Source organism: Megalobrama amblycephala, linkage group LG8, assembly GCF_018812025.1.
Source record: "Megalobrama amblycephala isolate DHTTF-2021 linkage group LG8, ASM1881202v1, whole genome shotgun sequence".
NCBI lineage: Eukaryota > Metazoa > Chordata > Actinopteri > Cypriniformes > Xenocyprididae > Megalobrama > Megalobrama amblycephala.
Window position 1 is genome coordinate 19,345,744 of NC_063051.1, and position 15,560 is coordinate 19,361,303.

The 15,560-nt window shown below is 36.8% G+C and overlaps 1 protein-coding gene across 2 annotated transcripts in view; it reads right to left on the bottom strand.

Annotated features, from left to right (window-relative positions):
- Window positions 1–15,560, bottom strand: part of cachd1 (cache domain containing 1) — a 79,846-nt gene that overhangs the window by 43,665 nt on the left and 20,621 nt on the right. For both annotated transcript variants that reach the window (XR_007186165.1, XM_048199910.1), the window contains exons 2-3: window positions 6,288–6,350; window positions 813–961 (exon numbers count right to left, since the gene is read on the bottom strand). Coding sequence is in view for 1 of the 2 variants with exons in the window: in XM_048199910.1 (XP_048055867.1) it covers window positions 813–961; window positions 6,288–6,350 (212 nt within the window). In the remaining variant the exon portion in view is untranslated. The remainder of the gene's footprint in view (window positions 1–812; window positions 962–6,287; window positions 6,351–15,560) is intronic.

Below are 15,560 nucleotides of genomic sequence, written 5' to 3' on the forward strand. Positions count from 1 at the left end.
TTTATTAATTTCCACTACTTTACCAGGTCTCTCTCTTTTTTTTTTAATATAGGCCCTATCCACAATTTCAATGACTGTGGGTGCTCTTTTCTAATCTAATTTATTATCTAATTCAATTTCAACCAAATCATGTGGAAACATGGCCTCTCTCTCTCTCTCTCTGACAGAGCTGAGGAATACTGAACACATCCACAGAGCGGGAAAAAAAAGACAAAGGAAAACAACTTAATTTACTCATAATAACCAGCAGAACCTTTAAAATGTCAGATGATAGTGAGGAAATGCAGACAGGAAAAATATGAAACGATATAGAATGACAAAGACATAGCTGAGAAGGTCACTGGATGATAGAGAACAAGCCTTCAAACAGAGATAAAGGGTTGCAGAGAAGATGAAAATCCAGAAGTGTAGAGCCAAACATATGAGACTGGATGTGTGAGTGAGACAGTCAGTCAGACAGACAGAAGGGAGGGACAGTCAAGACACAAAGCAGACAAAAGAAAGAGCAACTAATCTGCAAACTACTCTGGGAAAAAGAGATTAGTTTTGAAAGCGAAGTCTGACAACTCGGCTAACCCATCATTGCCTTTCACTTATTTAAACACAATATTTGCGGCGTTTTAAAAATGCATTCCTCACTCACACTGACATAAGCTTAGTCACACCCGTTACACATACATACGATGACGCATCAAATTCACATGCTTTAAATGCACTTTAAAATGCAAAAATTGTGCTGTTTTTGGAAGTTCTGTGGAGAAAAAAAAAAGTTAGATTATCAAAATTAAAAGGTATAATAAACAAGTACTCACTCCATCATGGAAGGAGGGATGGTGCAGCAGTCCTGGATGGCTGTGAGAGGGGATGTGAGGTGGGCCGTGTAAGAAGCTTCAACCACCTGCTTGTTCCTGTTTACCACATCCAGGTATCGGTTAAACTTCTCACGGATCTTTTTCGCTAGCTGAAAACAATACAACAACAAACATATTAATACCTACACAACTATGAACTTCAAATTTGTATAATGTCTCCCTGTTCAGTATGTTACAGTAATATAGTAACTGTTCCACTGATATTTCAATTTAGGTATTCGACTTAATTTTTGCCACTGAAAGATTTTTGTTCGAAAAATGTCAGTATACACTGTTCTCACTTCTTGGTACAAAAAGAAATCAGCCATAAAAAAAAAAAAAAAAAAATATTTACATAATTATACCAAAAACTGTTTTAATAAAATAAAATACATTAAATAAAATAAAAAAATAGAAGTCTAGACTGAAATGTTTGAGGATTTTCATTTAACTAACTGCTTGACTGTAAATAAATGCAGCATAAATGATCAAATATCACTACTTGTTCGAGAAGTCTCTTTCCATTAGTCCTGTGAAATAAGCTGAGATTAATTCACTTTCCAAATCTAGGCCTGCACTCCACATCAAAGAGAGCTTGAACTAACCTTGGAGACTAGTAATCGATCACCATTAGACATGCATTGTCAGCTGCTGCAGTGCCACAGGCATTGGGAAAATGGTTTGGTGCTATAAGGGAAAACCAAGTTCATAAACCAGAAGAGGTTTCAGAAAACTGGGATGTTGTTTTTGCGTTGGGTCTATACTGCACTTGTGTGAAGGAGTTACGGCTGATTAACCATGTTTCTGTGAATTCTGGTTTACTCGATGCATACTGGAGTTCCCTGGAGAAAGTTATTAAGTAGAGCAACAGCTCAGCTAAGAGTTTCCCCCACACAGGACATAAATTACAGACACATGAACTGCTTTCTTCTCACCAGATGTTTTAGTAAACCAAAACATGCAAACACAAGACATAATTCTTGCATTAACAATTTTCATAGGAGTCGAATTTTAAGGCAAAAAAAGATAAATGTCCTCCTCCAAGTCCTGGATTGGAGTAATGTACCATGACCCATTGGCCGTGAACATCCAATCAGATGCCTGTTTCAGCTATTACTGCTATTCTTTCAAGTTCATGAGCCAAGGGAAACGTGCGCATAGACAGGTCAGAAAATAACAGCAGTACATCTAATTTCGGAGAATGTAATCAAGCTTTCAAGTGTCGAAAGAGCTGGAAGATAATTTAAAGGTGCCATCGAACGTTTTTTTACAAGATGTAATATAGGTCTAAGGTGTCCCCTGAATGTGTCTGTGAAGTTTCAGCTCAAAATACCCCATAGATTTTTTTTTATTCATTTTTTTAACTGCCTATTTTGAGTCATAATTAGAAATGCGCCAATTCAGGCTGCGGCCCCTTTAATTTCTCACGCTCTCCGTCCCCTCCTGAGCTCTCGACTCTATCACTGCATAAACAAAGTTCACACAGCTACTATAACCCTCAAAATGGATCTTTACAAAGTGTTCGTCATGCAGCATGTTTAATCGCGTAAGTATGGTATTTATTTGGATGTTTACATTTGATTCTGAATAAGTTTGATAGTGCTCCGTGGCTAAAGCTAACATTACACACTGTTGGAGAGATTTATAAAGAATGAAGTTGTGTTTATGAATTATACAGACTGCAAGTGTTTAAAAATGAAAATAGCAACGGCTCTTGTCTCCGTGAATACAGTAAGAAACTATGGTAACTTTAACCACATTTAACAGTACATTAGCAACATGCTAACGAAACATTTATAAAGACAATTTACAAATATCACTAAAAATATCATGTTATTATGGATCATGTCAGTTATTATCGCTCCATCTGCCATTTTTCGTTGTTGTTCTTGCTTGCTTACCTAGTCTGATGATTCAGCTGTGCACAGATCCAGACATTAATACTGGCTGCCCTTGTGTAATGCCTCGATCATGGGCTGGCATATGCAAATATTGGGGGCGTACACCCCGACTGTTACGTAACGATGGCACCTTTAAAGTTATAGGTTATTGTACTCACATTCCTGGAGACAACGAATTTTGGTAAAAGATCAGCTACATTTGTTTTTTTTTAATTAAAAACGAGATATACAAGCTACAGTTAATATCAAAGAAATTACCTAATTCATAAATATCTTTCATTACAAGCTGTGTGAAAATCAGTCTGGGATATTTGAGGGGGTCTGTGTCCGATCTCATTAAAATGGTGACATTAAGAGAAGACAGGCTTGCTTTGTCTTTGTGTTTTTACAAGACATGGACATGATCCTAATTGGTGCCGTTTTCCACTGGGGTGCCTTTTCAACTTGCAAGAACGTTAGTACCAGGCCTTCATTACCGATTGTGCGCGTACAAAAGACTGGCAGATGTTGACGGCATTGCCAAACGAGCAACTGATGAAAGTCAATTTTTTTTTAGAGGAACCCAAAATAATGAGATTTGTAGTTACAGATCTAAAAAGGTGTTATTTTATAACCTTTACAATGCATAATAAAACTAGAACTAGACTGTCAACTAAAAACAATAAATAGAGCAAAAGACAATACAAAGCAGTACAAAAAACACATAAGCAACCTGGACTTGACACCATAAAGCATTTTTCACAAACTAGTGTCAATCGGAGCTGTTCAAGCAAATTTGTTGGCTAACATGGAAGGCTAATTCACTTTGGGTGTCCTTGGGAATTTCTAATGGGTTTAAGAAGGTTTTCAAATACATGGGAAAAATAAGGTCTGTGGTTAAAATCACTTAAGGAGGCATAAATATGATTTTACATGCTTGAAGTGGATAACCACTGAAGAAACCTACGTTTTAAAAAGCACACAACAGTTGAAAAGATTGAGGTATGAATGTGATATTTGTGTTCCAGAACAAAACAGAACAATCCACAGATTTATTTTTATTCAAATCAACAATTATTCTTCTTTATTCTTTATTCTTCAACTCATTAGAAATTCACAAGGCCTGAAAATGCTAATTCTTTTCCTGATTTTAGAACAGCAAACTGAAGAGCTCTATTAAACAGAAACTAGGTCAATTTAATGCAATGCAGCTTATAGAACCAACAATACACTATATTTAGGCTGTACCACAAAATAATAATATTAAAAAATAATAATAAAATAATAAAACAATCATTCATTTGTAAATTTCATACTATGAAAATGTTACATTTGTGTGGGTTACACTTTGCTATACGTAACTTTGCATTGTATTAAAAATGAGAACAGGCTGACTTGACAATTTCATCAGCGGAAAAGGTGTTGTTTCACACGTTCCTCTTAAATATAACACTTAAATGTTCCACTTTGTCGGCTACACCTAACAATTCCAAAATAGTCAAGTGAGCAATCATTTTAATTCTTCGCCTGCGTCTCCTTCACTTTTTATAGGAGTACACCCAGTGCCAATTAATGAGGAACAACAAAACAGCATTATAGCATGACAAAGCTCGAGTCACTTCATAATCAAACACTTTCAGGTCTCGATTGCCTCAGCGGGCAGAACGGTTTATCAGCGTCTACCCCCAAAAACCCTGTTTGGCAATTAGCTGTCGAGGTTTCACTAGAAAAACCTGCCAGCGAACGGCTTAATCTCTCACCAGCAGCCGGTAAATAGCTGCAGGTGAGAGAAAGAGAGAGAGAGAGAGAGAGAGAGAGAGAGAGAGAGACAGCGTACAGGAATAATTCGCACAAAAGGGCTTCTCTTGGCACGGAAACCCAAGTGAAGAGTAACAACCTGTCCGTTCTTGCTCAGGGCGTGTGTGTCGCTGAGAAACACATTTGGAGGGTACATGTGCAGTTTCTGCCACTCATGCTGATTTGTTTTGAGGCTGGGCAGAACAGTGTATTAACATCGAAAGCTCTTTATGCCTTACAGCAAAAACAGAAGCTGGAGTAGGCATGAGGGAGAGGCCCATGGCAAGAATAAATCATACTAGCGCATGACAGGCCTACTTTCTTATAAGAAATGCATTCCCATAGTTTTAGATTGAAAAGTTATGGTGGACTAAATTATTCTTACTTTTTTTAGGTTATCATCATCATCATGATACATGGTGCTGCACACACGCTTTTGCTCATAAACGTGCTTACACCTCACCAAATAATACATTTTACACAAAATTACATTTTAAAAAAAGTAGTAAAAGAGATCATAAAAATAGTGTTTAGTTAGAGAAACTACACAACATATATGTGTGTGCTTCACAAGACAAAATTGTACTATAAGTTATTGATTCTCAAGGAGGCAACATACACAATATTAAGAAACCAAGGATGTGTACACTTTTAAACAGGATAAATTATATAAATTCTGTTATTGTTTTGTGGAATATAGCTGTTGTAATAAGGTTAAAAAAAGGAAATTGCAGGTTCTGCAAGGGGTATGTAAACTTATAAGCAGCAGAGTTTATGAATGCATAACAAAAATGCCTTAATTTTGAGAAATAAACAATTTTGGGCAGATCCGACTGGGTTTTGCAAAAAATTGTAACTATAAATTATTGAAAAATTATTTCTAATTCTTAAATCAAGCAAAACCCTTGTACGATCTCTGAAAGACATCCAAAGGTCAAGGGTAGCTTACACAATTATTCAAATTTAAATATCTTAAAACTAGCCAACTTTTGTACATATCAAAAAAAAAAATGAAGGTACCATTTTTATATATACAATTTTGTTCATTATTATAATCTGGTAGAAAGCCAAATCATTTGGTCTGACCGGAAAAAAAAAAAAATCTTAATGGCATAAGTTGGAAACTTATTTTTTTAAAAAAAAAAATGTTTTATTACAATCTGGTCAATTAAAATGAATTAAAAATACAACAAATATTTCAGCAGATTAAAAATTGTAAAAAGATAAGATGTGATATCTTTCCTTTATGTAACCATTTTACAGTATGTAGTGATCTAACACAATGTGACAATTCCAGTGTTAAACAATTCCAGTGTTAAAATAGACATTATGCCACGTGTATAATACAAATACATAATTTTCATGTCTTGTTCTGTTAAATATTATCCAGACAGACAAACTTATGACAGACAAACATATTTGTAATAGTACAGGCTCTTTTACAATTGCTGCAGAGTTTTAAAATGGTTTCTAATCAGATAGTTTTGATCATGGGCCAGATGCATTAATGTTAGGAAGAGCTAAAGGAAGAGCAACCATCTCATTTTTCCAGAGCTTGTTAGGGAGGGACACGGTGCAGTCAATAGAGGTTGGAATTAGTGTTGCAGCAGTCGAAAGCACAAAGATTTCTTCAAAGAGAGCCAGACAGCAACTGTAGAATTTTAATGGGTGTCCTTTGCCCCTCTAGACCACACACACACACACACACACACACACACACACACACACACTCAATATCAAGGGATGTTGTGTAACTCACCTGCTGCACCTCTGTTTCACCATTTGAAGTTTTCTCTGTGTACACAAAGGAGTTGAAGATTCTCTGTGTGGGAAAAAAAAAAAGAGAACAGTTGCTGAAAGGTGACAAATAAAAGTCAGGAGCACCTAGAGTGAAATATGGAGGAGAAAATGGCAATTTATCCATAATCACCATTTTTGGTTAAATACATCTACGTTCATCCAAATAACAGCATATCAGTGTTAGGGAGTCACAAACTAAATAACTAACTAAAAATAGTGATGCTACTGTAATTTTTCAGCATTGTGACAGTAGTTCATGAATGAAGTTCAGTAGTTTATGAATGAATCATTTAAAATAATTCACCGATTCGGTAAGAGAACTGGATAATGCATAGGGGGGTGCTGGCTATAAAAAAAAAAAAAAAAAGTTAAAAAGTCAACTCCCTCACATTATGCTCACTTAAACAATTAATGTAAATTATACCAATTTTGTCTTTCTTTCAAAACTGAGATCACACACCAGGTGATTCCTTTGGTGGCAAAGCTCCTAAAGAAGGAGAGAATATTCACAGAACTCACAAGTTTCTGGTGGATTTCTCAAAGCATTTTAGTTAGTACCTTTTACCTAAATGTACAGTTGCCTCAAATGTTTTGCCAAGATGATGCTCATTGTGGGCATAAACATTAGATAAACATCTTTAGCCAACACTTGCATTACACACAGCACAAAAGCCCAGAAAACATTTGCTTAAATAGGACCGCAAATGTTTTGTGTAAGCCTCCCAATTCCCAGCTAAATGAGACATGGAAGATTAAATCTTTGTCTACACCTTACCATTGTAAACCATCAAAAATAGCCTACAAGCTCAAAAGTTCCTCATAATGACAATATTTGCTCTTTGCTCGCCTCATTACCATGGCAATCCTGACAGAATATCCCTGTGGAATGTGTCATAACAACGTGATTGATTCCCACTCAGTCCAAAAATCACTTGCCATCAGGAGGACTGATGATCTTTAACACTTAAGAAGAGAAGCAGCTCTTTTAGTCACTGTGTAATATGTCTGAGGAGTAGACTGAGGTCAGGGTGGTCACCCACATTAAAGATGATGAAACGGCACATGTCCGCACTCACCTAAGCCCTGGAATTTCATCACGAGCGCATGTTTATAAAAAGCAAAACAAACTGTGGGTGATGTATGGATGAGCCCCACCTTTGTGAATAAAGCTTCAGACACAGAAGCTGTGGAAAACTAAGTGAAAGAAGAAACTTGTCATTTCAGACCCTTCTTGTAAAATAAACACAGGCACAAACACAAATAGCACACCGGGCACCAGCACAGGTCTTTCCCCGGTGTGGTGGGTTTGTTTTTTGAACCGCCCCGATGGCTTTCACAGCTTTGCCCAGGCCAAAGAGGAATTTCGCAGCTTGTAACTTGAGAACCCTCTCAACAAACGTGAAACTCTTGAGAGGAAGGTCTTTGAGGTAAGAAAACTGATTACAAAATAATACACAGGACTATTATTATGGTTCCAACATTTCACCTAATCAAAGAGCAATTCAACCTAACCAAACAATGACTGTACTTTGAATATTTAGTAAATGAATACAACTCTGTTATGAATATGTATCTTAAATTACACATTGTCATATGCACAAGCAGTCAATAGATACACTAATAAAAGTCTCATAAAGTGAACAATAATGAACTATTTAGTGAAGGAGCCAATAAAGGCTAAATTATGAGGCTAAAGTGAGTTTGAATCTAACTGCTCACTCACAAGCAAATTCAAAACATTCCAAACCTCATTGTCCAAAACAACATTTGAAGGCCCCATGACTTATCAAGAAAACCACAAACAACCAGATAAGGATAAAGGATTTTTAAAAATATTTTTATAAATAAGTTCTACCTAATCAAATATTCTAGAGCTTGGCATAACTAGAAAAACGTATATTCATAAAAAATTGCAAATGTTTTTTTTCCAAGACTCCTGGTTCTTTCATAATAGGGTGAATTAAAATAAGAAATATTTAGATTTTTAGTTGTTTTGGCAAATAATTTTAATTCATTTTGAGCTGTCCCACTTTAGAAGTACTGATTTAAAGCGGAACTCGGTAAGATTTGCGAAGCTCCCCCTACAGGTTGTAAATACTCCAAGCGCAGCTCTGGACTACAATGACTACAACGCTCAACAGCGCAGTAGTTTTGCAAATACAGTACAAGAAATCTCAATGGAGGTGGGTAATTTTCGAAATTGTCTTATAAAGTCATGATATATACATTGTTTACCGTAAAGCATTTTGTCACTCTCGCATGAACGTGAACATGAGGCGAGATTGTGTCGGGTCGGCGAAGCTAAACTTGCAAGTGCTGTTTTCTGGCGTAGACGTGCCAGAGGGGGGTAGTGCTCACCTCAAACACACCACAAGTCAATTAACCATCGTAAGGACTTAGAAAACTATTTATGAAGGTAAAAAAGTTACTTAGTTCTGCTTTAAAGGTGCAGTAGGTGATCTGGGAAATGCTAATGTTAGCCTGCTAGCATTGAAAGCTTAAAATCCCACCCTCCCTGCAAATTGCAATCCAAAGCCACGCCTCCTCCAAAACACATGAACGCACACACAAACACATCTGCTCTCAGCAAAGCATCACAAGAGATGGCGTTAAACTACCTCATGTCTCAAAGCATATAACATTACAATAATAATGAACGCAAACTTAGAGAGCTTGTACTTGACTGCTGCAGATTTATTTCGGTGTTGACTGATACTGTAGACATGGATACGCATAATTCCGAGTCTGACTGAACAGCTCCGGTTAGAACGTCCCGGGTTGCCATCTCATAATTACTGTAGTTATGGCATGAACGCAGCATAAGCCCATCGTTTTGATTTGGTAAGAACTGTAAAGGGTGGCTGCTGTTTGTTTGCGGTGCTCCGTGACTGAGGACTGTCCGTATAAACTCTGCATAGCATGAAATGCGCTGATAACATTGTTCATGGTAGCTCAGGTACATTAAATAATATTAACAGATTTAATTTTAATAATTTATTTAATTTTAATAATGAACATTTAATTTTAATAATGTATTAGTACGTTTAAATTAACATTAAGATTAATAAATGCTTTAGAAACAGTTTTCATTGTTAGTTGATGTTAACTAATGTAGTTAACTATTGATGAAACCTTATTGTAAAGTGTTAGCATTTAAATTATTGTTGGAATTGTTTGTTTCGTCACACCTGCGACCACTTTAGTCTCGGCCTGTATCACTGCAACAACAGAAATAAGCTACGTGATCAGCAATAAACAGTGCTTGAACTTTGCAAATCAACAGGACTCCCCAAGTTTGGACTATACACCATCTAATCCTCACAGACAAGTTGACATTAAAATGAATGACAAGCCATAGCATTGTAAGCAATAACATACCGGCGTTCAACTGAGTGGGGACAAAGAGGCCTATGTGCAGCTGCTTTGGCTCAGAATTTGGTGTCCAGGGCAGTTATTAATCTTGTCAACCCCAGGGTTAATCTTGACTGCAGTTGAATAGATGTCTGGAATGACTGAACCTCATGCTGTCTTTGATCCAGGCTTGTCAAGGCTCCGGCACTCCCTTCAACAGAGGCACGGCAAGAAAGATTGACTAAAACCAAGCCCTCCGCAGGGTGGTTTATTATATCAAGATTGCCATCTCCCTTTGCCCTAATAGCGGCCACTTAAGAATTATTGCCTCCACCTAAAGAATGCAAAACCCACAAGTCACTTCAATATTTCAATACGCAAACAGAAAAGTCCTCCATCATTCTCAGCATACCTCGTAGTAGTTACACAAAGCTAATGGGCACAGTTGAGCTTATTGGATTTTAACTGCACGCGCTCTTCCGTACGGTTTCCAGACATTGGTTGGGGAAACAGCTGACACGGTGTGGGAGCGGAATAACACTGGAGCCGCAGCGTTGATGCTCGGCAGCATTTCCATTAAAATGGTGCGATGGAGGGGGATAAACCTATTAGCAATTCAGTCATCTTCAAAGGCCAGAGCCCATCCAGCTAATCCTCATTAATTTGGGATTGTACAAGGGAGTGAAAGGGTGTGCTCACACAACGCAATGAGCAGAAAAGGTGCCCTAATCCTCTCTTTAGGCCTACAAGATCTATATCATTGGACCGACCATCCCTTAACACTTCCACAACTGCAGTAAAGATGTAGGTTAAAGAGCAGCTATGTGTTTAGCTGTTTCGCTTCCATGTTTTCGCTCTATTTACTATAAGTCAATGTGAATTGCTGTTTCAACCCTTTTTCCTTCCGTAAACATGATAATTACTGACAAAACTATAGGCCAGGACTTCATCTTCAACTCACTGGATGATGAAAAGTGGGTGTCACATAACAGAATAAAGTCACAATGAATGAGATCTTGCCTAAACAAATATTTAGGCTCTTGGCTAACACTATCCAAGTGATGCCATTTGATAAGAAATGTTATTTCAGAGGAAAAACAAGTAGTTGCATTTTAATTAAAGATTATAAAAAATTTATTCAGCATTATTATTTCAAGTTGACTTCAAGATTGTTCATCAGTCATGAGGGATGACTGATATATATGTGTGTATATATATATATATATATATATATATATATATATATTTTTTTTTAGAGTTTTTTTTAGAGTTTTTTTTTTTTTTTTTAAAGGAACACTTAATAATAATGCAATTAATGTCTAATGAAGGTTGGTTTGGAGCACTTAATGACATTTTCTCATTTTCTGTGACCTAATCTAAAGTGAGAATTATTTACAATTAATAAGTTGTTTACTCTTTATATGAGCTAATTAAACAATAATAGTTAATTTACAGTGACAATGAATGAAGAACTCACTATTTGTATATAGCCTATTAATATATTATTAACAATGTAGAGACCTCAATATATTAACTATGAATTAACTACAAACTAATAGTTAGCAAATGATGTGCAAGTACTTCATTGCTGTATACTTATTATAAAGTGTTACCGAAAGTTTTATATGTTTTGGAACAACATGAGGTTGAGTAAATGAAAATTTTTGGTTGAACCATCACAAATGTCATCTGGAGCACATTCCAGACTGCAAATCCATGAACACAATTTCACAATAAAAAACAGGTAGACAAGATTAAATGCCATTAATAATCCAACAGCAAAACGTGCAGTTTTACCTCATATGGCGTATAAACAAACATAGTAAAACTGCTTTTAACAGGAACACCAAACCAAACCAAACCATTCCAATTCCAACCAACATTTTTGATGCTCAAGTGTTCCAAATAATTCATTATGAACTTAATTTATCTCATGTGTAATATTTTTTTACAATTATTCACCTTTTACAATTATACCTCTTTTTTTCTCTCTTTTTCTTTTTTGCTGGATGTACTGAAAATTGCTTTCAAATAAATGTGTTTTATGAGAGCAACTGACAATCTGATTTGAAATCCCATATTTCCTCACTGCAGCTGACAAGACCTAGTTGCTGTGGCAGCGACAGGGGAAACTGGGTACAAACAGAGAAGATGAAAGGCCAGACAACAGAAGCCAGTCTGGGATGCTATTGCGATTTCCTGCCGCAGGTACCCCTCTCCCCCGTCTCCCCCCTCCCCCTCACTCAAACTCTCAGAAGCAATGTGCTCATTGCACTACAAAGGCTTCTGCTCTAGAATGAGGCATCCTTCCCTGCCCTCTGATGTGATTTTTCTCCATCTACCTCTCACTCGCTCCCAGTTTCTAAGGACAAGCCAGAGACAAGGCAGCATTCTGCATCTGCGCCTGAATATGTAGAAATGCTTAGTATACATGATGACATAAACCTAAAGCAATCTAAATGCAACATTAAAGGGTCATGAATCCCTAAAACCCATTCTTTGAGATGTTATACAGGTTGCACATCAATGAAAACAACAATAGCACTCACTATGTTTATAAATAAGGGGAAAGTGGTTATTTTTTACAATTAGTTTTTCCGGTTTAAAAATCAAAGTTGAACCAACGTCACAAAATGTGAGGTATATGCATTAATTCGGAGTAGAGATTGGCTGCGGTGGCTGGAGAGTACGCATCTACGCCATCAGTTTCTAAGCTTTTCTCACATTATCCATGAGAAAACACTCTTCTAATCCAATCAACTGTGCTGTATTATGTATGAGAACGCATTACAGCGGAGAATTCAAATGTCACGTAAGACTGTTCATTCACCTCTACCTGATCAGCTTTGCATTCTTATCCTTCAAACACGTTTGAAACATGTAAACACAATTTTATGATTCCTCAGTACACAAAAATGTTTTTTGCATTTTCCACATGATGTGGTCAGAGCCGGAGATTTTGACTACCAACACATGGAAAATATGACTGTGACAAAATATGTAACAACAAGCGGAGCGCAGATTAGAAGGATTTCTGCACGGAAAGCCGCGATGAGTTCAACAACACTCGCAACGTGGATCATAGCACATTTCTGGACCAGAGCACACATGTTTTAAGTTATTACGGACATATTTCTAGTGCTCCAAACATGAACTGTGTATGAAGTATATGTGCAAATAAGGACACTGATACAGCGGTACGTCTGATCATGAACGCAATAACACTATGAATTATTCTGATACACAGAAGAAAAATGATGTAGACCGAAAATTCCAAGAAGATTAGACAAAAAGTAACTATGCCTTTATTCTTTTTATGTTAAACTTATGTGTGTCATTTTTTCAGAGATTGTAGTGCTCAGAAACATAATGAAAACCTTTTAATTTTCCTTCCTCATTTTTCATATAGACCAGGGGTGAGGAACGTTGATCCTTGAGGGCTACTGTCCTGCAGAGTTTAGCTCCAACCCTGAAAAAAACACTCACCTGCCTGTAACTTTAATAATCCTGAAGATTTTGATTAGCTTCAGGTGTGTTTAATTAGGGTTGGAGCTAAACTCTGCAGGACAATGGCCCTCCAGGATCAACGTTCCCCACCAACAGCTCTAGAAAGATATAATGCTGATTTGTTGATGTTTCTAAGAATTATTTATTAAAGTGTATTTGATTTGTTCATGATAGTTGTTAGTCTCTAATTATATGATTTTTGTGATTTTGTTATAGGATTATATTTTTGGTATCACTTTACAATAAGGTTCATTAGTTAACATGAACCGCATTAGTTAATATGAACTAATAATGAACTGCACTTTTACAGCATTTATTTATCTTCGTTAATGTTAATTTCAACATTTACTAATACAGTATTAAAATCTTGTTAACATTAGTTAATGCACTGTGAACTAAAATGAACAACTGTATTTTCATTAACTAATGTTAACGAAGATTAGTAAATACAGTAACAAACGTATTGCTCATGGTTAGTTCATGTTAATACATTAACTAATGTTCAACTAATGAATCTTGTGGTAAAGTGTTACCATATTTTTAAAATACATCGAAGTGCCCCGATGGCGATGTCCCCTAAATTGGCAGTTGACGATGTTTACGGTAAAACATTGCGATGGACGATGATATCGCCGGGTGTCAATTAACTTTTGTCTGGTTTTATTAACCAGACAAAAGTTAATTGATGTTCGCTGAATTCTGGGTTTATATCTTAAACTGCCGTGTGCAGTATAGCCACAGAGCTATGTAACAATGAGCACGATCTCCCGAGACACTACAATAGGCTACTAATAATTCATTAATAAGGGCTGTTTTCTTGTACAAAATTAAATATTTTAAGTTAAATGTACAGTGTTAGACATCTAAAAAAGACAAGATTTTAACAATGTCAAGATCAAATGCCTGACACGGTATTTTCACAGACTAACACACGTCATATCTCTGGCATAGACTACAGTATTTAAAATAGCATATATGCATTAGTTATATTCTCAATTTCATTTACAGAGCAATTCCTGCAAAGATTTTAGGTTAACTATAGTCTGTAGAAGAGACTAGGATTAGTGTGTTGACTCGCAAGACTCGCAGCGGAGCAGGGCGGGGTGGGGCGTGGCATCACGATGGTGTCTCTCCATCGTGATGTCAATCAGCCATCACGAAGAACGATGATATCGTCCATCGGCACAACCCTAGTTGTAGGTCTGTGTTTTTTGGGCCTGTTTACACCTGGTATTAAGATGCGTTTTGGTTGATCGGATCACAAGTAGACAAGAGACACATTCCCGTTTACACTTGGTATTTAAATCCATCCCTTTTGTCCACTTTCAACCACATCTGTCCTGATTTCTTCAAGATGAGGGTCTATGGGAGGGTAAATGTATGGGTTTTTTTCAGATCTTTCGTTCTAATGGACAAAATAAGCTCACACAATTTCCATATGAACGTGCACAGAGACGATGGAAAAACGTACAGAGAGCAACAGCTTTCGTTTCATCTTTAATAGCCACAAGATCACACCGAAGCTTCAAGTGCGTATGTTAGAATGGAATTAGGAATGGTGAAAGAACATTGTGCTTGGTACGCTTTTCGTCTTCAAACCAAACTTGCGTCTCCAGCCAACAAAGTTTAAATCCCGTCTGGCTAGCGAGCTTACCATGTTTACACATTAGGTCCGTTGGCGGAGAGTAGGTGGTCTTTTGTGGCTGTTCGAACACATTCTACCACATAAGCAATTACTCATACAAAAGCTATCTGGTTGAATGCATTTTCGACTACCTCTGGAAGTGGTCAAAAGTGGACAAGCTCAAAATGTTTACACCTGTATATGGCGTCGTCCACTTGTGTTCCGATCGACCAAAACGCATTTTAATACCAGGTGTAAACAGAGCAATTGGTTGTTGTCTCCCCTATTCCCACCCTCTACACTCCCTTTTTCCACAGCATTACACGCCCATTTCTTCAACCTTTTTCAAATATGAGGTGTGAATGACCAGTGCTAAAACGGGGGATTCATGACACTTTAAATGATAAATGAATACACAAAAACGAACTATAGATTGAACCACAGAGCAACTGATAACCTGTATAGTATTTCTGACAATACTCATCACTAACAAACAAGTTCCATGGTATTATTGTGGTTTGATAGACATGATTGACATGAAATGGATGAATTTGTCCAATAAAAGGAATCATATAATTTCATCACTTTTGCATCAGCTGACCAATCAGCAGCAATAACACTCAACAGTACAACATATTGAACAGCAGTCTATCTCTCAGAGCGTCACTTTCATTCACACAAAATTAAATATGGTGTCTACCCTGACTAAGGTCTATGCCTTCACAGTGTTTTTTCTCACACTATAGCCAC